General features: G+C 49.1%; 1 protein-coding gene and 1 pseudogene across 10 annotated transcripts in view; both read left to right on the top strand.

Moving 5' to 3' along the window:
* The window catches only part of PTPRM (protein tyrosine phosphatase receptor type M), an 837,547-nt gene extending 827,687 nt beyond the window's left edge, over positions 1–9,860 (top strand). For 9 of the 10 annotated variants that reach the window (XM_017951542.3, XM_017951543.3, XM_021929846.2 and 6 more), the window contains one exon: positions 9,110–9,860. In XM_017951542.3, coding sequence (XP_017807031.1) covers positions 9,110–9,163 — 54 coding nt within the window. In that variant the 3' untranslated portion in view covers positions 9,164–9,860. The remainder of the gene's footprint in view (positions 1–9,109) is intronic. The other variant, XM_009192401.4, reaches the window with a different exon arrangement.
* Positions 9,861–13,774: 3,914 nt separating this feature from the next.
* Positions 13,775–19,347, top strand: LOC101002570 (annotated as a pseudogene).
* Positions 19,348–22,589: the final 3,242 nt, after the last annotated feature.

Below are 22,589 nucleotides of genomic sequence, written 5' to 3'. Positions count from 1 at the left end.
TCTGTAAATACGACTTCTGTTTGGTTTGGTGTTGATACCTGTGTATGTTGGCTGAGATAATTAAATTAGCTTAGGTCGGGGTGATAAAGTCTGGTACAGTTTTATTGGGCATCACAGGCCATCTGAGGCCCGAGTGTGTCCTAAGCACAAAATGTTGCGCCAGCAGCTGAAAAGGGCAGTGTCCTGAGTCTACTTAGCTGCGTCTTCAGAGGATGACGAGCATGTGCCAGACAGCCCTGGGGGCGCTTCAGGCTGGGGTGCAATAGAGGGGCCCTCGCCCTGGCCCCACCAGTTCTTATACCTCACGTGTGCGGCTGCATCCCTCATGGGCCCTTCCATTCAGAACAGGCAAATGCTGCCGCTCTATCCTCCCTGCCAGGGCGGGTGAGCGCACAGAGGGACGCTGTGTCTCTCCCCATCTCTCTTTGCAGCTCTGATTTTTCTAAATTGCTTCTGAGTGGGAAGATGCATCGGTTCGTGCTGAAGCATGGCATTCTCCAGGGAGATCCGGAAAGCCCTAAAGATGTATTTCTGCACATTTTTCGCTTTGGGGGCTCTGGAGAAAAGCCAGTGGATTGCCAGGAGGCAAAATAGTTTCTCATACAAGACTAGATTTTTTTTTTTGTATCCAGCAGGGGCAGCTGCATTTTTCCTGAACCCTTTTTTCGCCCTGCTTCTAAGTTATCCATCTCTTCAACCAGCCTCAAGTCCCCATCAAAGAACTGGGTCCCAGGAGGGTGGACAAGGACAGCACAGCCTGCGATTCCCCACGACTCGCCTAGTTAGATTCAGAATGGGTCCTGGCACCTGAGCTCCTTTGAAGCGACTCCAGCTGCAGGAAAGCGGCTGCTTCACACCGGCAGCTCCCTTCTCACTTTTGCCTTCTTTAATGGCTTTTGAAGTTCCCAGGGCTCTGTTTTAACATAGAAATGGTCTTTGAGGGCAGGTCTTGCCTAGAGAAACACAGTATCTCCTGCGAGGTGGTGGGAACTTTGGAAGACTCCCCTGCACAGCCTAGTGCACTGCCCAGGAAATGAATAACTGGCACATGCCTTGGCAGGGCTGACAAAGCTGCCTCTGCAGGTAATTACACACTTTAATACGGAGTGCAGTGGCGTGATCATAGCTCAAACCCCTGGGCTCAAGCCATCCTCCCACCTCAGCCTCCCAAGTAGCTGGGACTAAAGGGGCATGTGCCTGACTGGTTTCTTATTTTTATGTCTTTAGAGATGGAGTTTTGCTATTTTTCCCAGGCTGGTCTCAAACTCCTGGCCTGAAGCAGTCCTCCTGCCTCAGCCTCTCAAAATGCTGGGATTACAGGCATGAGCCACGGTGCCTGGCCTGGCATCTTATCTTAGTTCCATGCCATTCTACACCTATTTCTCAGCCTCTGTTCTATGTGCAGCATCACTGGACATGATGCAAGAAAAGTAGAAGATATGGTCTCTCCCACATGGAGCTTAGAACTCACTGGAGACGCAAAAGTCCTCCCTGAACCTCAGTTTTCTCATCTGTAAAGTGGGAATAAGAATATTAAGCCTTGCCAAGCGCAGTGGCTCACCAGCACTTAGGGAGGACAAAGTGGGCGGATCACCTGAGATCAGGAGTTTGAGACCAGCCTGGCCAACCAACATGGTGAAACCCTGTCTTTACTAAAAATATAAAAATTAGCCAGGGCGTGGTGGCAGGCACTTGTAAACCCAGATATTTGGGAGGCTGAGGCGGGAGAATCACTTGAACTCAGAGGCAGAGGTTGCAGTGAGCTGAGATCGCACCGTTGCACTCCAGCCTGGATGACAGAGCAAGACTCCTTCTCAAAAAAAAAAAAAAAAGGAATATTAATTCAGTCACAAAAGGCCACATATTCTATGATTCCTTGTCTGTGAAATGTTCAAAGCAGACAAATCCATGAGACAGAAAGTAGAGTGGTGGTTGCTGAGGGCTGGGGGAGAGGGAGATGGGGTGACCGCCAGTAGGCGCAGGGTTTCTTTCTGAGGTGATGGGAATGTTTCAGTCTTAGATGGTGTACAAGTCTAAATATACTGAAAACCACTGAACTGTGTTAAAATACAAAATTACAACACACTTAATTTGAAGATCTAATTGGCTTGTATGAGTGACCCTAGAATCAGGCAAGATGTCATTCTGTAAAATAGAACGAGGGCTCCAAGGAGCTGCTTGGAGGAGCAGCTTTCTAGAGAAGAGGAGGCTGCTTTCTAGGCAGAAAAGGGCTTGGGAAGGCAGAGGCAGGGAACACAAAGCAGACTGGTTGTTTCAAACTTCCTTCCATCACAGGATTAAAACAGGGGCTGCTTTATCACGGCAGCTCGGGAACACCGGCCTGCTTCTGACTGGTTCTGCACTTCTCCTGATGTTCCGGAAGCTGCCCTGTTTCAAAGTTCAGTTGGATGGCGGCGTGGCACTTAGCACGAGGAACTCCGTTCTGGTTTGGTCTAGTCTGTCAGGGCCTCATCCAAGCAGTGGCCTCCCATGAATTTTATTTTACAACTGTATCCCTTAAAGGAGCCAGTTTTATGATATGTGAATTATATCTCAACAAAGCTGTTGTTTTTTAAAAAGTAACATCAGAAACAACAAAAAAAGAATACTATTCACAGGAGGCTACGGGGCTTTTCTGTTTAGGGAACTCGTCCGGAGAGTTACTTGTTACACTCAGTCATCTTCACAAAAGCCGGGGGAGGTGCTGCCACTGCACCCCCTTTACAAAGAAGTCCAGCATTTCGTCATTCGTGCAAGCCAAATCCGGACCCCAATCCCTCCTCCCAGCTCCAAGCCTGCTGATGTTCAGCTACCCCAAAAGGAGCCCCCCAACCTGTCTCCCAGCCTGGAGGCTGGACACCAGCGGGGCTCTCGGGGTTCATAATGGGTGGAAAAGGCAAGGGAAAAAACCAACAACTAAAAGCCACTGGACGAAAATTCCAAATGGAATGTAGCCGGATATGCAGTCCCACCCCACCTGGGAGTCTGAAAGGGAGGGGCCCATAGGAAGGTGATGGTCATAACCCCTCCCTGGGTTGATTTGTTACTGAGTTGCCGGGAGAATCCAGGAGAAAGGGTGGTAAAGCAGTGTGTGCTCTCGCACTGGGAAAAAGAGGGCACAGGTAAGTGTAGGGGACTTGGGAACAGGGCAGAGCTCCATCAGTGTGTGTGCTAGCTTCATCTCAGACCAGGTGTAACGGGAACAGCCCCGTCCACCCCCACATGCCTTGTAAGATTCAGAAAAGAACGTGTCCCTCGTGGTTCTCAAGCCTGGCTGCCCATTGAAGTCACCTGGGAACTTTAGAACGATTCTCATCCCTGGGCCCACCCAGTGACTGATTCGATTGGTCAGAGGCCTGGCTGCAGCAGCCGAGTGTTAAAAGACCCCGTGAGTCTCTCGTGCAGCCTAGCTTAAGAACCGGGTCTGCTCTAGACGCGCTTTCAGCCCAGGCTGCGCATGAGAATCTGCCTCTCCGCCTGCCACTCCTGGAGGAGCTTTCAGAAACACCAGTGCCCCAGCCCACTTCAGCCAGAGGCTCTGGGATGGAACCCTCGCCAGGCAGGATGGACGTGCCACAGGGCTGAGAAAGTTGGTTTGGAGGGTCCCCGGGCCTTTCCCTTCCCTGCAGTGCCACTGCGGCGGTGCGGCGTGTTCACAGCTCGCTGCCCGTCCCCCTCCATCCCACTTACTCCAGAGCCAGCCCCGTCCCGATCTGCGCATCTGCTGCCCAGGTCCAAGTTGCCCTCTCTGTAACTGAGAGCTGACCCTGCAGACGCAGCCTCGCCTCCCGTTTAGTAAGCCAGCAGTGGACTCACCTACAAAATGCAATGTGGTGTGGGGCCTACAGCTCTCGCCCTTGTGCCACCACCTGGTGTGTATAGGCTGCCCCTCAGTAGCTCTCGCTGTGAAATTTGCAGCCAGTTTAACAGGCTGTGCACGTGTGTGTGCACGTGTTGGCGTGGGGAGTGCAGGAGCTGAGTGGGAATCAGAGCTGAGCTAGGGTCCCCAATCCACACTCCAGGCACCTTGAATCCACCCATAGTCAGTCTTCCTGCACTCTTGAGGAAGGTTTGTAATAATTTTTGCTAATACCCCATTCCCTCTCCCCACCCCCAGATTCCACTTGCCCAGCCCGTGCCCCACACTCAGCACCAGCCAAGCCTGGCTCACAGGTGTTGCCCAGTGAGCATCTGCTGAGTGACTGAGCATTCTCTGCAGCCAGACCCGATTCCAACCTGAGGCACCCTTTCTGTCCTCTCCAACCTAGGGGAGGTTGTGGCTGTGCTCAGCAGGGCCTCAATAAGGAACTGGGCGTGGATTTTGCAGGGGGCTTTGGTGAAGAAAGTTCTACCTATGTATTTTAAAGATAGAGTGGAAAGGAATGAGCCATTCATCATTCCAGGGGCATGCTGCTGTCTCGCTGAGCAGGGGTGTGAATTTATTGGTCTCCTTGGCACAGAGTGGCCACAGCCTGGCTGGGAACACTGAACTGAAGGATCCCACCACGGTAATAGGGCCCAGCCCACCTTCCTGGCAGAACATCACGCAGAAGAATTTTTCCAGCCCGAAGGATCTGTCAGTACAGGGTCCAGCCAAAATCGTGGAGCTTGCCTTACTTTCAAAAGCAACCAGGCCAGCGGTGGAGGCTATTCTCTCTGAATCTTTGGAGGCCGTTGACGTGCTGTTTGAAGTGCCCATGCTGGCCGCCAGCCTGAGTTCCTTAGACACAGGCAGCCTGCGCAGACAACGACAGGGCTGGGGCCCCTGATGGAGGCCCCCAACGTCGCCCACTGGTGTGCTGGCCTCGTGATGCCCTCACCAAGCGAGCCAGTGGCTTTTAACAGCAAACCTCAATTTCCAGCTCCCTTGCAGGTTTTGCTTTCTCCCGCTCATAGGTCCAGGAAGTCTGATCGGGAGCGAGGCCAGTGTCAGGGGCCTTGGTGAGGAATAGCAGCAGGTCGCCCTGGTTATGGTCTGACCCAAGGATGTGAGGAGGAGCAGGCCAGGCTCCCACTGAGTCCCTACTCAGGGCACCTCCTCATGCCTGAAGCCAGCTAATGTCGCCCAAATTGGAGCACTCAGGACCAAGGCGTAAACGTTCCTTTTTCCCCTGGAGCACAGGGATGGCTCATGTGGCTTAATTATACCGTTCAAAAGCAAGTGAGCTGAGAGAGGCAACTGCAGAAGACAGGCCTGTACCTGGTGATCAAATGTAATCAGTTTCCAGTGTCGGAAGATTCAGGCATTTACCCAGGTGCTTGGGGGAGGGGGCACAGCGATTTATGGTCTTCCTTCTCCTTCCCCTTATTTTTCTGATTCAGAAACCAGTCATCACAGAATCTATGGGGACTGGCCGCTTGCTCAGGAAGGATAAGGTGGGAGAGGGAGAATTCATTTTGAAAATTACAGTCATGCCTGAGACAGGGCAGCTTCGGTGACTTCCAAGCAGCAGCTCCTTCGAAGCGAAGCCCAAAATCCCTCCTGAGTTTCCAGCCTGTGTTGTGGCCTGAGGGCTGCAGCCCCATCTCCCCACTAGGTGCATTTTAATATGTTAAAAGGATGGCTCTGAGTAGGCACTGAAATGAATTGCACAATTAGGCTTGTATAAAATCATTTTTATGCAGTAAGGGATTGGACCATGTAGATTTCCATTACAAAAAAAATGGTTCCTGTGATTCACAAAAGCGGAGAAATGACGGGAGCACTTCATAGCCAACATGTCAGCCTGGTGATCTGACAACGTGGCCTTTTGGAATTTTGAAATTCAAATTATCTGTTTTAAATATTTTGAAAATAAAAGTATCAAATTCTGAAATAATAAATACTAGAATATGAATCAGAAATCTGATTTGCCTAGGGCAAGTAATAATTTTTTCCAGTTAAAAAGTTAAAAAAAACTTCTATCTTTATTGGCATTTCATTGTGTATGGAAAAAGTGGTCTATTTAAGGGAAATGACAGGCTAGCAAAATATTTGTTATTTGCACCAGGAGATAATTTTAGGAACACCTTCTCATATGTCATCAGACTTACTTTAAAGGCAAACCAAGTCCTAAAGTTCTAAATTGAGAAAGCTGGAAGGGAACCTTAAATGTGATCCAACCCCCTGTTTTATGACCAGAGGGGACTGGATTAGCCAGGATCTCGGGGATGGTTAATAGGACCTAAGGCTCCTGGTCAGTGTGGAGCACCATGACTCTCTAAAAAGCAGAGAACAACTGGATTCATGTTTCCTATGTCAGAGTCTGCCCAGTTCCGGTCCCACCTGAGCCCTTGATAGACACTAAAGGTAGGATTCACATCATGGAATAAGCATTTTTAATAAGGCTTTATTGGAATATAATATGTATACCATAACATTTCCACTTTTAGATGGAAACAATAGACACTGGGAACTCCAAAAGCAGGGAGGAGAGGTTGAAAAATTACCTACTGGGTATAACGTTCAGTTGTAATCAGTTTCCAGTGTTTTGCATTCCTACCAGCTGTGTAATGCAATATGAACATTCATTTGGGGGGTGAATACCCTAGAAGCCCACTCCCCACCATTACATGTATAATACCTGTGTAACAAATAAGCACATGTACCCCAAATAAAAAAAAAATCCCCTTTTAAAGTATGTCATTCACTGGTTTTCAGTATATTCACAGAGTTATGCAACCATCGCCACAATCCAAATGTTTAACATTTCCATCACCCCCTTAGTCCCCTCAAAGAAATCCTAGACCTACTTGTAGCCACTCCCCGTTACTCACTTCCAGGCTCTGGCAACCACCCATTGGCTTCCGGTCTTTATAGATTTGCATATGCTGGGCGTTTCATGGAAAAGGAGTGTGTGCCCTTTCAAATCTGATTTCTTTCACTCAGCAGATTCATCCATGCTTCAATTCATCCACGTTGTAGCATGTATTAGTACTTCATTCCTTTTCATAGCCAAGTAATATTTCACTTTATGGCTATACTGCATTTTATTGATGTACATTTGAGTTGTTTACCTTTGTTGGCTGTTGGGAATAATGCTCTGTGAACATTTGTTTACAAAGTTTTGGTGTAGACATACGTTTTCAGTTTCCTTAGTTGTATACCTAGTAGTAGAATTGCTGGGTCCTATGGGAATTCTGTGTTTAACCTTTTGAGGAGCTGTCAGACGGTCTTCCAAAGTGGCTGTGCCATTTGACATTCCCTCCAGCTGTGTATGAGGGTTCGCTTTCTCCACGCCCTCGCTAACACCTGTGATTTTCTTGCCACTGATGTTAATCTCGTGGCACTGTCAGTGATTGAAATGATCTCCTTGTTCTCTGTCTTTGCCTCTGGATCGTGACCTCCCAGAGAACTGACTGTGTCATAAAACCCCCAGTCTCTAGCAGTACATGTGTATTGAGTTGGATCATATGCTGCTTGTTTTCATGTGTACATGCGGCCGACTTAGACTCTCAGCTGTGTCAGTTCTGAGCTAGAGACTGTTACATTACACAAAGAGGGATAAACTATGGCCCTTGTCCTCAAATAAATAGGTTAGACTACTACTGGGGTATTTACAGAACAGTGTAGGTGAAGAAAAGGAAATTTCAGTGACAAATTAGGAGGCACTTAAGAAATACTAGACATTTTCAATTAATTTGGCAAAATGAAAAATAATAGATGCATTTCCTTGGTTGTGGCTGTGATGGGTAGAGACGGTGATGCTGAACCTCACTCGCACATGTGGAAGCTTGTCTCCGCCAGAGGTGGAAGAGAGCCTTCCATTTGCGGAGGCGCTCTCCGGGGCCGGGCTCCTGCCAGGTGGCAGGCAGAGGCTTCCTCAAGCCATGTGTCCCGCTGCTGGGTTCAGAGACCACTCCCAGGCTTGGTTCTGTCAGCACACTCCATGCATAGAGGTGCAGAATGCTCTCCCCGGCCACCCGAGACCACACCTCAGCCAGGACCTTGTGCAGGGCTTGCTCAGGCCAAGGTACATGATCCAGGAAAGCTGAACTCAAGAAAAATGAATCCAATGCTGGGTGCGGTGGCTGATGCTGATAGTCCCAGCTAATCAGGAGGCTGAGGTGGGAGGATTGCCTGAGGCCAGGAGTTCGAGGCTGCGATGAGCCATGATTGTGCCACCACCCTCCAGCTTGGGTGACAAAGGGCCCTGTTTCTTTAAAAAAAAAAAAAAAGAAAGAAAGCTAGGAGGGAGAAATTAATTCCCTGCCTGATGAAGAACTGGTCTGTGGGTCCCAGAGGATCTCGAACATTTCCCCTTCTGCACCTTTCCTCGTCCTGTTGCCTCTACCTGGAATGCCTGTTTTAAGTAACTGGTGAGGATGGCCACATACTATATCCAAACTAGGGCACTTTGAGAGTGAAAGAGGATTATGCCAAGACAACAGGCAGAAGCCAGGACCGTCCAGGGCAAACCAAGGCTGCTTCCACACTCCATGCATCAGTTCCATCCTCTGGGGAAGGTGCTCTCCACCTACTTCCCACTGCCATCTTCCCTGAGAAGACCTGCCCTCCCCTGAGCCCACCGCACATGATAGGGACCATTCCGCCTCGTGTGTTGTCATTGGGTTACCTGTCTCATCCTCCTCACTGGATCATGGACTTCTCAAAATCAGGGACCAGGTCAAGCGGCTTGGTATTCAGGAGGTGCTGATGAAATTCTCATGAGATTGAGGAATTCCTACAGACTGAAAGTCAAAGGTAAAACTGGATCACGCGTAAGGCCTCGTCTAGGTACCAAGGGCCTTGTGAGAGATGGCACGAAGGCATTTCCTCAAGCACTCGTTACCTTTTCTTCTATCCCTGACCCTCCTGCACGAAGCTCAGTATGTTGATATCCTGGAAATCACATGTGTGGACAAACATATTTAGAGTTCCCAGTGTCCAGAACCTTCCGGGAATTCTAGCCAGCACAGGTAGCAAAATACCTTTCACCCAGCATTGTGGAGAGCATCTCCAAACAGTGAATGTCTCTGGAGTTCAGAACCGTGACTTTCTGATTCATGTCTAATTCAAATGCTTCCCAGATTGATGTCTTCCCATTAAGACCCTACTCTGCAGTAATTGCTTTACTAGGAACAGCGTTGAGATATTCTTGAGCTGACACTTTTCCCTCCTGTTTTCCAGGATCAGTACAAGTTCTGCTACGAGGTGGCCCTGGAATACTTGAATTCTGGCTGATGGCGTAAACAGCTCTGCAAACAATCCCTTTCATACCACAAAGCCAAGACGTTCCGTGGTATTTGTGCAGAAGAGATGAAGACTTCTCAATATGCTTATTTTGCTTTGCATAATTGGCTCTTTTTAAGAGCCCAAGAAAGTGTTTCTAAAACTGCTTGCACTGCCCAACCCCAGTAATGCTGCTGCCTGACAGAAACACACACACAGCCACAGTCGCCAAATCCCGTACTCCTTGCCACCGGCTTCCTAGAGCAGCGTAGACATCTGGTAAACTGAAGAGCACAACTATATTCTTATGAAGGAATTTGTACCTTTGGGGTATTATTTTGTGGCCCGTGACCCTCGTTATTGTTACAGCTGAGTGTGTTTTTGTTCTGTGGAGAATGCTGTCTGGCATTATGATAATATATTATTTTAGGTAATATTTGTACTTTAACATGTTGCATAATATATGCTTATGTAGCTTTCCAGGACTAACAGATAAATGTGTAATGAACAAAGACATGTTGTATGAGTCGTCGTTTCTATCAGATTTGTATTGTTTCCAAGGGAAAAGCTTGGAGGAGGACTCAGTTCACAAAATGCAAAACTCGACGATCGGATTCACGGACCTAGAGCTTTTCCGTGTGTTTATATTGTAAATATTTTTGATTTCATCAAATTATTTATTCATTAAAAGAAATTTTTGTGAAGCACAGTGAGTGACAGTCATTTTTCTTGAGGCCTGGAAACGATTTTCTGTATGATGTTACTTTATGTGAATTCTCAACTCAATAAATGATGACCCGTAAGCAGCCGTGGCATGTTCCTGGTGTCCCAGCGCACAGGCGGTGGAGGCCGCACCCGTCACGCCAGCGCACAGAGGGAGAGAGTGCGGCCGGGGCCTGTTTGTGGGAGCAGGTAGAGTAGAGTTTTTTGAGAGAGTGTTCATCTCTCAAATGTTTTTTGAGAGCACTGGGACCGTCACAGTGGCCTGCCCTGGTGCGGAGGAGGCTCAGCCATGAACCTGCACCGTAGGGCATGAGCCCTGACCTTGTGGGGCAGCCAGGTCAGGGGCCATGGCGGGGACTTGCTAACTGGAGCATCCTCTGCCTTTCTCTGTTTCCCCTCGGTCTCCAGGGTATAATATCTCTCTTCTGTATGCCTCAGGCCAACCTAAGACTTACTGAGAGAACAGTTTGTAAAGGGTTAGAGAATCAGAGTGCATTTGAGGACGCCGAGCTGAACAAGTTCCCACCAGAAGGGAAATATGGCCACACATGGAGAGATCAGCAGGGCTCGTACTCCGCGCCACCCCGGCTCTAGCCGCTGGCACAGAAGGCAGGTGCACGGTGGCCTTGCAGCTTGCATTTAGCTTGGGTTTTAGGCTGTGTTAACGATTGCCAAGAGCTGACAGAGACGAAGCTCTGTCGAACACCTCTTGTGAGCCAGACACCATGCAGAGCACCTTCCCGTGTGGTAGCACATGCTCCCAAAACACGAGCCAGGTACGACGACGAAACCCACCTGACAGGTGAAGAAACTCAAGCTGGAAAAGACTGAATCACCTGTCCAAAGTCACACTGGCTAGCAAGTGCCAGAAGCCTCCAGAGCCCATGGGAGGTGGAGGGGCAGCACCCTCAGTGCGGCAGAGGAGCAGAGTCCGCTAGTGCCAAGACAGGGACTGGCCTGCCACCCCCTGTGGAAAGTGGAGAGGCTGGAGGGCACTGTTCCTGCCTGCTCTGGGGATCTTGGTGACCAAAGACTTCAAGGGCAGAGGTTGCCCTCCAAGAGGACTGACCTGGACATCTGCATGTTAGACCTTTACTGCTTTGCTGTACCCTGAGCGATCTATATGCCCCGATTGGTGTAAGTTTCTCTAGACCCCTCCTTTAAACTGGGTGGGTGGGACTCTGTCCCCTAGGAAGAGCTGACTGCAGCAGACCTTCGAGTCTGCGTTCAGTGCCTCCCACGCAGACTCCTCCTGGAGGATGGTCCCCACCATCCCACCCAGTTCTCTTTGCTAAGCACCTAAAAGACTAGCCGGCTGCTATTTTTGTCTGTCCCTCTTCCAAATGATTTCTCCAGGATATAGGAATAGGGATGAAGACGTATGGACCGCTGTACCCTTTGTGGGTGAATTTCGCCCTGACCAGGGGAGTGTGGTGAAGCCCTCGGCCCTCTCTGATGGTGGCGTGGCTCTGGGCTCCAGTCCCTCAGCCTGGGCACAAAGGCAGCTCATCTGAGCATGGCGAGGAAGTGATCTGAGATGCGCGAGTCTAATGACCCAGCCACTTCGCAATCGTTCCCTGCGTCATCATACCCCGGTCTCACATTGGAGCCACTTGTTTTCAATCTCTTGGATTTTTATCTTTCTTTCACTTATTTCACTTTTTAATGGAAATAGTGACAGAAACAAAGGCACAGGCATTTTGTGGCTTTTTCAGATTTCCCACGAGGCCTCGCAGCGTGATTGAGACCTGTTATTTCCAGTACACACAGAAAGTCTCTTTCCCTCGCAAGCAAGAGAAGCCACCCTCTTGGCTGAGAGTCCTCCTCTGTCTTCCCGCAGTGCTCTGGCTTCCCCTCTGTTGTGGCGTCCGGAACCCCCCACACACTTCAAAACCTGGGACTGCTCTGGCATCTGATGGTCCTGCCTCCGACTGCCTGGCACAGTCCTCCTCCAAGTCAGCTTCACAACAGCCCCTCACGATGCTTTTGTAACATGTCAGCACAGCAAGACTGAGGTGCGTTTCCAGGATTCCATTCTCTGTATATTTCCAGGTGGGGTGTGCTGCAGGGGCCGTTTGGTTAAGACATAGAGGCAGAAGGGAAACGGCAGCCGTATCGTTTTTACACTCAGGAGGTAGAGCAGCTGTGGGCCCCGCAGGTGAATAACAACGGTGTGAGCTCCCCCAGCTCTCTCCTAAGGGCCCTCCCACCTCTGCTCACTGGGTCAAACTCATGCCTGCATTATTAGGTTTCGTTAAGATACCCTACTGCCAGGACGAAAATGGGCATTAGTTACCTTCTGCTGAATAACAAATTGTCCCCAAAGTTGGAAACTTAACAATGAACATTTATTATCTCACAGCATTTCTGTGGGTCAGAAGTTCAGAAATGATTTAGTTGGATGATTCTGGCTCAAAGATCGCTCATGAGGTGGCCATCAGAATGGGTCAGGGCCGCAGTCATCTGAGAGCTTGACTGGAGCTGAAAATAAACTTCTAAGGTAGCTCACTCGCGGGCCTGGCAAAGTGTGACTGGCTGTTGATGGGAGGCCTCTGTTTCCCCCGATGTGGGCCTGTCCACAGCTGCTTAACTGTCCCCACAGCATAATACTGGCTTCTCCCAGGGGTTCAGAAAGGACCAAGGCAGAAGCCACAATTTCTGATACGATCTAGCCTTGGAAATCATATACTGTCATTGCCACAATACCCTATAGTTTCAGAAGTCAGTCCTATTCACTATGGGAGGGGACTGCACAAATACCAGGGCATGGGGATCACTGGAGCCATCTGGGAGGTTGGCCACAACCTGCTGGGCAGCTTCAGACCTCCCACATCAGCCAGCACCTCAGCATCTGCAGGCTGGTTGGCTGGAGCATAGCAAATCTCATCCCTGGAACATCTGGCTTGCCAGTCAAAGCTCCCCCCGCATTCCATCCCCTCTGTCCTGCTATGCATTTCCATCCTACCACCTTCTACTGCAGACAGCGCTCCAAGTCGTTTGTAGTATGCCCTAAGGAAACTTTATTCCATTGTAAATAAACTTGATTAACACAGGCTTGACTAACGAGGCTCTCTTTCCCTAAACTCCATGGAAATGCCCCCTCTGAAACTTTCTCAAATAGACGTAAGTCATTCTTTCATGTCTCAAAGATGTAATCAATTTCAACAACTACCCTCATACTCCACTTGAGCGGATGGCCACACCCTGCAGCCTGTCCCCTTGAACTGCCTGACCTCTGAAATCTTGAATAAACATGCCAAATTCTGACTCCAACCTCTTCAACTGCTAGCTTTCTCTTTGCCGTATTCTTTTATTCTTGTTCTTCGTATCTATGAAAACGCCTAGTCCAATCCTAAGTGCTGCACCCTTTCTTACCTTTTCTACAGAACAACCCGAGCTCCATGATGTATCACTTCAACCAGTTTTGCTAACACCCTCTCATGCCCTTGACACTTCATACTTCTGTAATATCCACTCTACAAATGGTTAGTCTTAGAGAAACTTCCGGGACTTTTAATCTCAGACAAACTAGGGTAACAAAAACCAATTTACCCTCCTAAGTGTAAGAAATAACTGGGAGGCCGGGCGCGGTGGCTCAAGCCTGTAATCCCAGCACTTTGGGAGGCCGAGGCGGGTGGATCACGAGGTCAGGAGATCGAGACCATCCTGGCTAACATGGTGAAACCCCGTCTCTACTAAAAATACAAAAAACTAGCCGGGCGAGGTGGCGGGCGCCTGTAGTCCCAGCTACTCGGAGGCTGAGGCGGGAGAATGGCGTGAACCCGGGAGGCGGAGCTTGCAGTGAGCCGAGATCGCGCCACTGCACTCCAGCCTGGGCGACACAGCGAGACTCCGTCTCAAAAAAAAAAATAAAAAATAAATAAATAAATAACTGGGAAATATATATATATTTTAAAATGGTGTGCAAGATACTGGACATCAGGCAATGGAGGATAACGATCTCCAGGACACAGGAAACAAATTGGGTGACTCCTAGGATTGCGCAGCTTATGGCCTGAGGGAACTTCTAGAACACGGGTGCAGGGAGGGGAGATCCAGGTGGAGCCACATGGTTTCTCCTGTTTGAGGAGATAAGGCTGAAAGTCAAAAGGACCAAAGTGGCGAACATCTGCGGGGCAGAGTGTGAGACATACAGCTACGCAGAGAGAGAGTTCTAAAGATCTCAGAGCATCCCCCTCAAGTCTTTAGCTAAGTACTGATCACAACAAGCTTGTAAGGACATTACAAAAAAACAAAAAGATTAGAAGGAACAATACTCAGAGTTCACACAGGCCAGAATAGTTCCAACGACCCAAATTGAACTTCAAGAGATGAAAACTACAAAGCCTGAGAGATGTAGCAAGTGTAACTATGTTGTGGACTATACTAACCATCTGTTTCCTAATACAGCCTGAGGTGGCCTGGGTCCAACGGGAACTAGGCCTGACACTCCCCAAATGCTTCCAGGAGGGGGCTCTCTGGAAGGTGACACCTCAGGCCAGGGTGCCCATGCCATGCTCACCTTGCTCTCAGTCCTACCTGCTTCTCTCCACCTCACACCTTTGCTCACCAGACCACCACAGGGGATCACCTGGCCACACACAGCAGCCTCCTGCCCCCAAAACTCAACACGAGCCCAGGGGGCTTTGAAAACTTGAACACCAGATTGCATCACCGGATCCGAAACCTGCTGATGGCTCCCGAGGGCTCTGGGAACATTCAAACTCCAAACTCCTCACCATGCCTAAGAGACCCTTCTGTGTCTCCAGCCTCGTCAGCCGATTACCCACTACATTCTGGCTCCTACCCACCCGTGAGAGCCCCCTCAGCCACCACGCCAGGTCAGACTCCACTGGGATGAGCCCCTGCTCCTCATCCTCTTTGGTGACTTTTGCCTCCTTGTCCTTATCATCTTCCCCATTGACACCACTGTGGCAGCTTTGGCAGTGGTGCTGCTATCCAGCAGGGTGGCCCAGGCCACCAGCTTGGATAGCCCTGGGGCCCGGTGTGGCCGTGTTGGTGGTGCCCACTGTGTCAGGCAGTGGCAGGGTGGTATCCATAGTCCTGTCCCAGCTCAGCTGTGTGTCCAGGCCCAGTGCTGGTATAGGAGGCAGCAGCTGTAGCCTAGCCAGCAGCAGGAAGCAACCTCTGCTTGCCCCTCCCCTCTGTATCAGGCTCATCCACTCATATAAGGACAACAGCAATGATTTCATACGCCCCCATCTGCTTCGATATGATTGAAGAGGCATACATGACAAAATGTGGCCACAGCTTTTGCTATAAGTATATTCATCAGAGTTCGGAGGACAGTAATAGATGTAGCAAGTGTGACTATGTTGTGGACTATACTAACCATCTGTTTCCTAATTTTTTGGTGAATGAGCTCATTCTCAAACAGAAGCAAAGATCTAAGGAAAAGAGGTTCAAATTGGACCACTCAGTGAGTAGCACCAATGGCCACAGATGGTGAATATCTCAAGATTTGTTGGGAACTGACCAAGATAACCTTGATTTGGCCAATATCAACCTCATGTTGGAGCTACTAGTGCACAAGAAGAAACAACTGGAAGAAGAATCACATACAGCCCAACTACAGAATCTTATACAATTCCTCAAGATTGCAAGAAGAAATAGGAGAGAACAACTGGGACAGTTCCAGAAGGAGCTACATGTTCTGGAAGAGGATATTAAAAGAGTGGAAGAAATGAGTGGCTTATACTCTCCTGTCAGTGAGAATAGCACAGAGCCTCAACTTGAAGCTCCTCCTGCGTCACACAGTAGCGTTATGGATTCCACAGGATATAGCCAACATCCACGTTTCAGTGGCAGTTCTTAGACAAAGAAACAGCCTTGACATAACAGCACATTAACGTCAAAATGAAAATGGCCCACTGCTCATTTTGAAGACCTGGAGCAGTGTTACTTTTCTACAAGGATGTCTCACGTCTCAGATGATAGTCGAACTGCCAGCCAATTGGATGAATTTCAGAAATGCTTGTCCAAGGTTACTCAGTATAAATCGGTACAAACTTTAACCACATTATCATGCCCTAGTGATCTCTGTAATGATTCCAGGGTAGTCTCTGGTATTGAATTTGACCAGGATTGTGACTATTTTGCAATTGCTGAGGTTACAATGAAGATTAAAGTCTATGAATATGGCACAGTCATCCAGGATGCAGTGGATATTCATTACCGCGTGAATGAAATGACCTCAATTCCAAAATCAGCTGTATCAGTTGGAGTAGTTACCATAAGAATCTGTTAGCTAGCAGTGATTATGAAGGCATTGTTATCCTATGGGATGGATTCACAGGACAGAGGTCAAAGGTCTAACAGGAGCATGAGAAGAGGTGTGGAAGTGTTTAATTTGATGGACCCTAAACTCCTGACTTTGGGTTCTGATGATGTAAAAGTGAAGCTGTGATCTACTGGTCTGGACAACTCAGTGGCAAGCGTTGCGGCAAAGGCTGATGTGTGCTGTGCTAAATTCAGCCTCTCTTCCAGATGCCATTTGGCTTTTGGCTGTGCGGATCACTGTGTCCACTACTGTGATCTTCGTAACACTAAACAGCCAATCGTGGTATTCAAAGGACACTGAAAAGCAGTCTCTTGTGCAAAGTTTGTGAGTGGTGAGGCTAACACTGTGGAGTGTAGGGAAACTGTACTGCCCACATTCCTTCAAGGATCATATCAGTGAAAAATATTTTGTAGGCCTCGCTTCCCGTGGAGAGTATATAGCTTGTGGAAGTGAGAACAACTCGCTCAACCTGTACTATAAAGGAATTTCTAAGACTTTGCTAACTTTTAAGTTTGATACAGTCACAAGTGTTCTGGACAAAGGCCGAAAAGAAGATGATACAAATGAATTTGTTAGTGCCACATGCTGGAGGGCACAACCAGATGCAGAGTTCAGTGTGCAGATTGCTGCTAACAGTGAGGGTACAATTAAGGTGCTAGAATTGGTATGAAGGGTTTACTCAAGTCTAATTGTGCTTGACCCTGCTGAAATACATCTGCAGCTGACAATGAGAGAAGAAACAGAAAATGTCATGCGATGTCTCTCCCCAGAGTCATTATGGGTTTTGGATTTGTTCTGAGTATTTTTTCTTTTTCTCTTTTTCCTCCTCTGTGACCTTTGGGACATGGGGAATACCCAGTGAACTCTGCACCATCAGTGTCACTCCACAGACATTGCTACTGTTGGTGTTGTGGTTGTTGGTTATCTAATTTTTGTGATAGGGAAACACATTCTTTTACATAAAAATAAATAGCAAAAAAGTTTATTGAGCCACAAATAAATAAATGTATATATATATATTACTTTTTTCTTGTTTAAATATTTTTAAAAGATAATTTTTACATAAAACTAATGTATGTAGGTTACAACATATGCAGAAGTAAAAGGTTTAACAACAATAGCTGGGAGAGGAAAAAGTGAAGTATTCTGCTATAAGATTCTTCTACTATGCATGAAGTGTAACATCACTAGGAGGTAGACAGTGATAGGTTTAAGACATACACACACACCCTAGAGCAACCACTATAATAACACAGCAAAGAGTTATGGTGACTAAGCCAACAAAAAAGATTAAATGGAATCTAAAAGAGACTCAATTAATCCAAAAGAAGTCAGAAAAAGAGGGAAAATGGAACAAAGAACAGATGGGACAAACAGAAAACAAAGAGCAAGATGGTAGATTTAAACTTAACGCTATCAATAATCACATTAAAATGTAAACGGGCTAAACATCCCAATTAAAAGTCAGAGACTGTCAGATTGAATAAAAAGAAAGATCCAACTATATGCTGCCTACCAGAAACCCACTTTAAACATTAAAACAACAACAACAACAAATAAAGAAACACAGCCAGCTGCTTTCTTCAGTACACCAAGCTGCTGAGAGCAGCTAGGAAAAAAAATTACACAAATGAGTATCTTATTGCCACTGTAAATTCATGGTATCCATCTTTCCTTTTACACTCCTCATGGCCAGTAATCTGAGGTTCCTCCACACTCAGGCTCCCTGTGCTATAGCAATGGCTTTCTTCCCTACTCCACAGGAAAAATAAGCTGTTCACCCTCACACCTGTTACGCTTCCACACCTGTTATGTTTCCACCCCATTTTTGCCACATTCGGAGAAACAGTAATCATTTCCCTCCTTCAAAAGACAAGTCTTAAGAGCAGGAATGGTCCCTGAGGCCCCACAGGGACAGGAGGTGCCGGCTGCTTCCTCTCCCCCAGGAGGTCCTTCTCACTGCCTCTGCATGTCACACCCCATTTCCCCAGGGGCTTGATCAGAGAACCTAAGCATTCTCAGACAACCTCCTAAATATCTCATAGATCCATTCTGATCTCTCTAATTCCACCAACAAGGTGCTTCCAAGCCTCATGTATTTGGTCTCTACCTGACCGGCAAACTCTTCTCCTAGTATTTGATCCTGTTCCTCCAATCCACCCACCGGTCTGCACCCAGACTGATCCTTCAGAAAGCCAAATGTGAGCCTGTCACTCATCCCTACTTCCCACTCTCTGCCTTCCCACTGCCTTTGAGAAAAACCTCTGGCTCTTCAGCCAGCCTCATGTGGCCAGTCACCTCATCCAGTCTCCCTGCTCCTGGGGGCCATAGTCCTCCTTCAAGTCCTCTGCATCTCAGCTCTTTCTCATCTCAACACACTGGCATATGCTCTGCCCTCGGCCTTGAAAGCAACTCCACTCTGTCTCCATCTCCTCCCCGTCCTCCAGCTTTAGTGGCATGACTTATTCCACAAATACAGGGGATGCAAGTTTCACTTTCAAAATTTTCTTCCAGTCAACTCATATCTGACTCCAGCCCTATCATGCCAGGCTGGAGGAAAATTAGCTCTCCGTCTTTCCTGAGGTTTTTACTCTGCCCTACCCTCCAAATTTTACAGAATCCTGGGGTCTTCTGCGGGAAGCCCCCAGTGTCCAGTCAGCATTCATCAGTCTGCCTCTGTCTGTGATTGCCTGGAAACCGCTGTCCAGTCCGTGTGGTCATGGGACCTGCAGGCTCCACTGTTTCCTGGAGCTGCCTGGACCACAGGACACTGGAGAAGGCGGCGCCGCCGGGTGGCCAGAGCCCTGCCCTCTGTGTGCACCACCCAGACAGCCTCTCTGGGGTCCTGCCACCTCCTGGGGTTGCAACGACAGATGGCTGCGTAGTTGGCTCATTCTCTCTCCACAGTCCTGAGACATTGTTTCTCTTTTGTGCAACTTCTCCCAGTCTCTCTCCCTCCTGCTTGGGGACGCCTGTAACAACTACTTCCCTGTGCTCTCCTCCCACCAGCAAAGGTCCTGGAAGCTAAGACTCAGAAAGCCTCATTCCCGCTTCCAAGGGGAAGGGGAAATGATAACCGAAAGGAAACACCAACTCAAAAGGGTATCCCGCCTCATTCCAGAGAGCCTTCCCTGGCCCCGCAGGCTGTGCTCACTGATCTGTCTCTTAGGACTCTTCTCCCTCCTTTCTTTTTTTTTTTTTTTTTTTTTTTGAGACGGAGTCTCGCTCTGTCACCCAGGCTGGAGTGCAGTGGCCGGATCTCAGCTCACTGCAAGCTCCGCCTCCCGGGTTCACGCCATTCTCCTGCCTCAGCCTCCCAAGTAGCTGGGACTACAGGCGCCTGCCACCTCGCCCGGCTAGTTTTTTGTATTTTTTAGTAGAGACGGGGTTTCACCGTGTTAGCCAGGATGGTCTCGATCTCCTGACCTCGTGATCCGCCCGTCTCGGCCTCCCAAAGTGCTGGGATTACAGGCTTGAGCCACCGCGCCCGGCCTTCTCCCTCCTTTCTAACGCTCAATATCCCCGTATCCATAAGTTCAATGTCTGAGTCACCCACCAGACTGGAAGCCCCGTAAGGCTCGAAGCGTCACACGGTGCCTGCCACTTCGTGTTTATTAGTACTGGTAGAGTAAGTGGACGAAGGCAGGAGTCAACAAACAGTACACTTGCTAGCCCTTTGTATGCACAGGCAAAACCTATATACTTGGAGAATCTGTTCTGGGTTTTGACAAACTCTGAAACACCCAGAAAAAAAATACTTGCTCTTTCTTGAGAAACTGCTGTAAAGTCCAGGCTAGAAAGGAAAAAGGAATCGGACATTGGTCTTGGTCCTGATAGAAAAAATTGTGGAAAGCCAAAGGAAAGGTACCTGTTTTAAAGGAAGGGAGCTTAAAATGCAGGCAAACATCAGACAGCATGTCATTGTCACTTGTTTTTATTCTAGCTAATGGCATTTAACTGGCTGCGGTGATACAGTGTCTCAGCCCCGGATGACACACACTCTGTGAAGGGAAGTCTGAAGTGTGGGAGCAACCAGTGTGCAGTCTATTGTGTCCCACATCAGAATAACAACTCTTACCTCCTCTCCAGCGCTCGCGCTTAGGGGAATGGTGGTGGTTTCAAACTAGGTCCACAAATTCTCTGCTGAACCTCCCTGCAAGAGGTGGAGCCTAATTCCCATCTTCTTGAATATGGGCTGACTGAGTGACTCAGTTGTAACAAGGAGGACAAAGTGGAATGAAGGTGTACAATTCCAGGACGAGGTCATGAGAAGGCACAGCAGTGAATGCCCCTTTGGAGAAGCCCCACAGATGAGGAACCGAGGCCTCCAACCAACAGCCAGCGAGAACCCAGCAGTCATAGACTGAGTGGGAAGTGGATCCTCCAGCCCAGGCAATCCAGTGACCAGAGCCCCCGTCTACACCTTGACTGCAAGCCCACGAGAGACGCTGCACCAGAGCCACCCATCCAAACCATACTGACTCCCGGCTTTCCAAAACTGTGCAAGATCACTACTATTTGTTATTTTAAGCTGTGGAATTTTGAGGATTATTCTGTACCTCTGACTTAGGTTCTCGTTCTGGCATCCATTAGGAGGTTCCAGAGAGAGGTACTTCCAACCTAGAAGCTTAAAGGTGTAGGTCAAAGTTCCTTATAGTCCAGGTTCTGGAAACTTCTACCCATGGGATATTTCCCCCAGTGTGGTACACAAGATGACTGTAGATGGTGCAAAGATGAGCGTTTATTTTCATAACACTTCTGAATTTCATTTACTATGGATTGGAAAAGTGATGGCAGCCCATGTCGGTTTGCCGTTGGTTCATTAAAGCAACACTAAGATGCCCTTTATCCCTCTCTGTTAACACAAATAATAGAATGAAAATGTAATTGCCACAGCTAACTCAATTAAAAGCATTTCTGAAAGTCGCCCCTTGCTCCTGGTGTATTGAAGACTAGATTTGGAGCCACTTGTCACCAGCCCCATCGTGGACTGTGCCATTTACTCCCCCAAAGGACCCCAGGAAACCAACGTAATCAGCCCCGTTTTACAAGTGAAGAAACTGATGTTCTGGGAGGATGAGTGGCGTCCCTGAGGCTGCATGGCTGCACAGGGGCAGCTGCAGGATTTCAACTCAGGCTGACCCCACCTGTGAGCCCCACAGCCCCCACTGTGGTGTTGGGGATCTAGGGCCAACTGCCTGGGTCCCAGCCGCCAGTGCCTGGCCCTTAGGCTCTTTGATCTTGGTCAGTGTATCTAATCTCTGTATCTTAATTCCTGCATCAGATCAACTCAGTTAAGTTCTTCCTCGCATACTGCATATTCTAAGAACATGCCTGGGTTCTTCCTTCCTTTCCTTCTCTCCCCTTATTGAAAACGAACTGCTGTCTTGTGACTAGTGTGGCCTTCGCAGTTTTCGCCCGGGGCATTTCCACGGAGGCGGCTGCCTCCCCTTCCTCCCACATGGAAGACAGCACATTGGCAGCTAATTCATGGGATGAAGGCGGAGGCGGTGCAGATCAGTGAGCCTGGGAGCAGACGATGAATGCCGGGGGTGCCTTCGCTGCAGCAAGCACTGAGTCCTGCAGTGTGACTCAGAACCACTCGTCACCAGCAGCCTCGGGCAGTCCACCAGCCTGAAACCACAGGACAGGACGGGCAATCCCAACACGGAACACTGATGCCCGTCATCCTTTAAAGACTCAGAGGCAGTCACGAGAGGGAGTGGATCAGAGCCACTCTGGACTTCTCACGGCCAGCCCAGACCCTCGCATGTGTGACATGCACAGGGTGCCCAGTCTTCCTGGGCCTTTGGATGGAGCCCCCGGCCACTTGGAGGGAGCACTGAAATGGAAGATGTTTCACTCACACTTGGTGTTGCCTTCTCAGGTCCCAGCACCTGCACAGAGGCCTCTCGGGGCATGACGGTCGCCTGCTGCATGGCACCTTCCCCTCCAGCACCTGCAGGCCTTCCCTGCCCACTGCACCTGCCTTGCCCCAGCACTCCTGCCTGACCCTGGAGAAGGATGGAGATGCAGGGTTTCGTGGGGAGTGCCGGGAAGGGGCTCCTCGGGAAAGGGAAGCTGATGGCAGCCCCTCCCTCACCTGCCCCAGCAGCTGAGCTATCTCGCGGGGGGCACTCATGCTCCCTAGAAGTGACAGGTGGGCCCGCTACCCACAGGCCAGCAGAACACAGCTCCTTTGGGGTGGGGAAATCCTGTCCTTTCCTTGGCCACAGCCATCCCCACGCACCCACTGAATCAGGACGGAGGCCCGGCCTGAAGGTGGGGGCTGGAGGGAGCACAGCGGGCATGAGGAGGCGCTCCAACCGTTCCTCGTTCTACGTGGGAGCTCCCTGGGAGGACAGATGACTGCTGCATTAGGAGGGCGTTTCAGGCCCACCTGCTGCCTCCAAG

This window comes from Papio anubis, chromosome 19, assembly GCF_008728515.1.
Source record: "Papio anubis isolate 15944 chromosome 19, Panubis1.0, whole genome shotgun sequence".
NCBI classification, from domain to species: Eukaryota; Metazoa; Chordata; class Mammalia; order Primates; family Cercopithecidae; genus Papio; species Papio anubis.
This window is presented reverse-complemented; position numbering and strand designations above follow the sequence as displayed.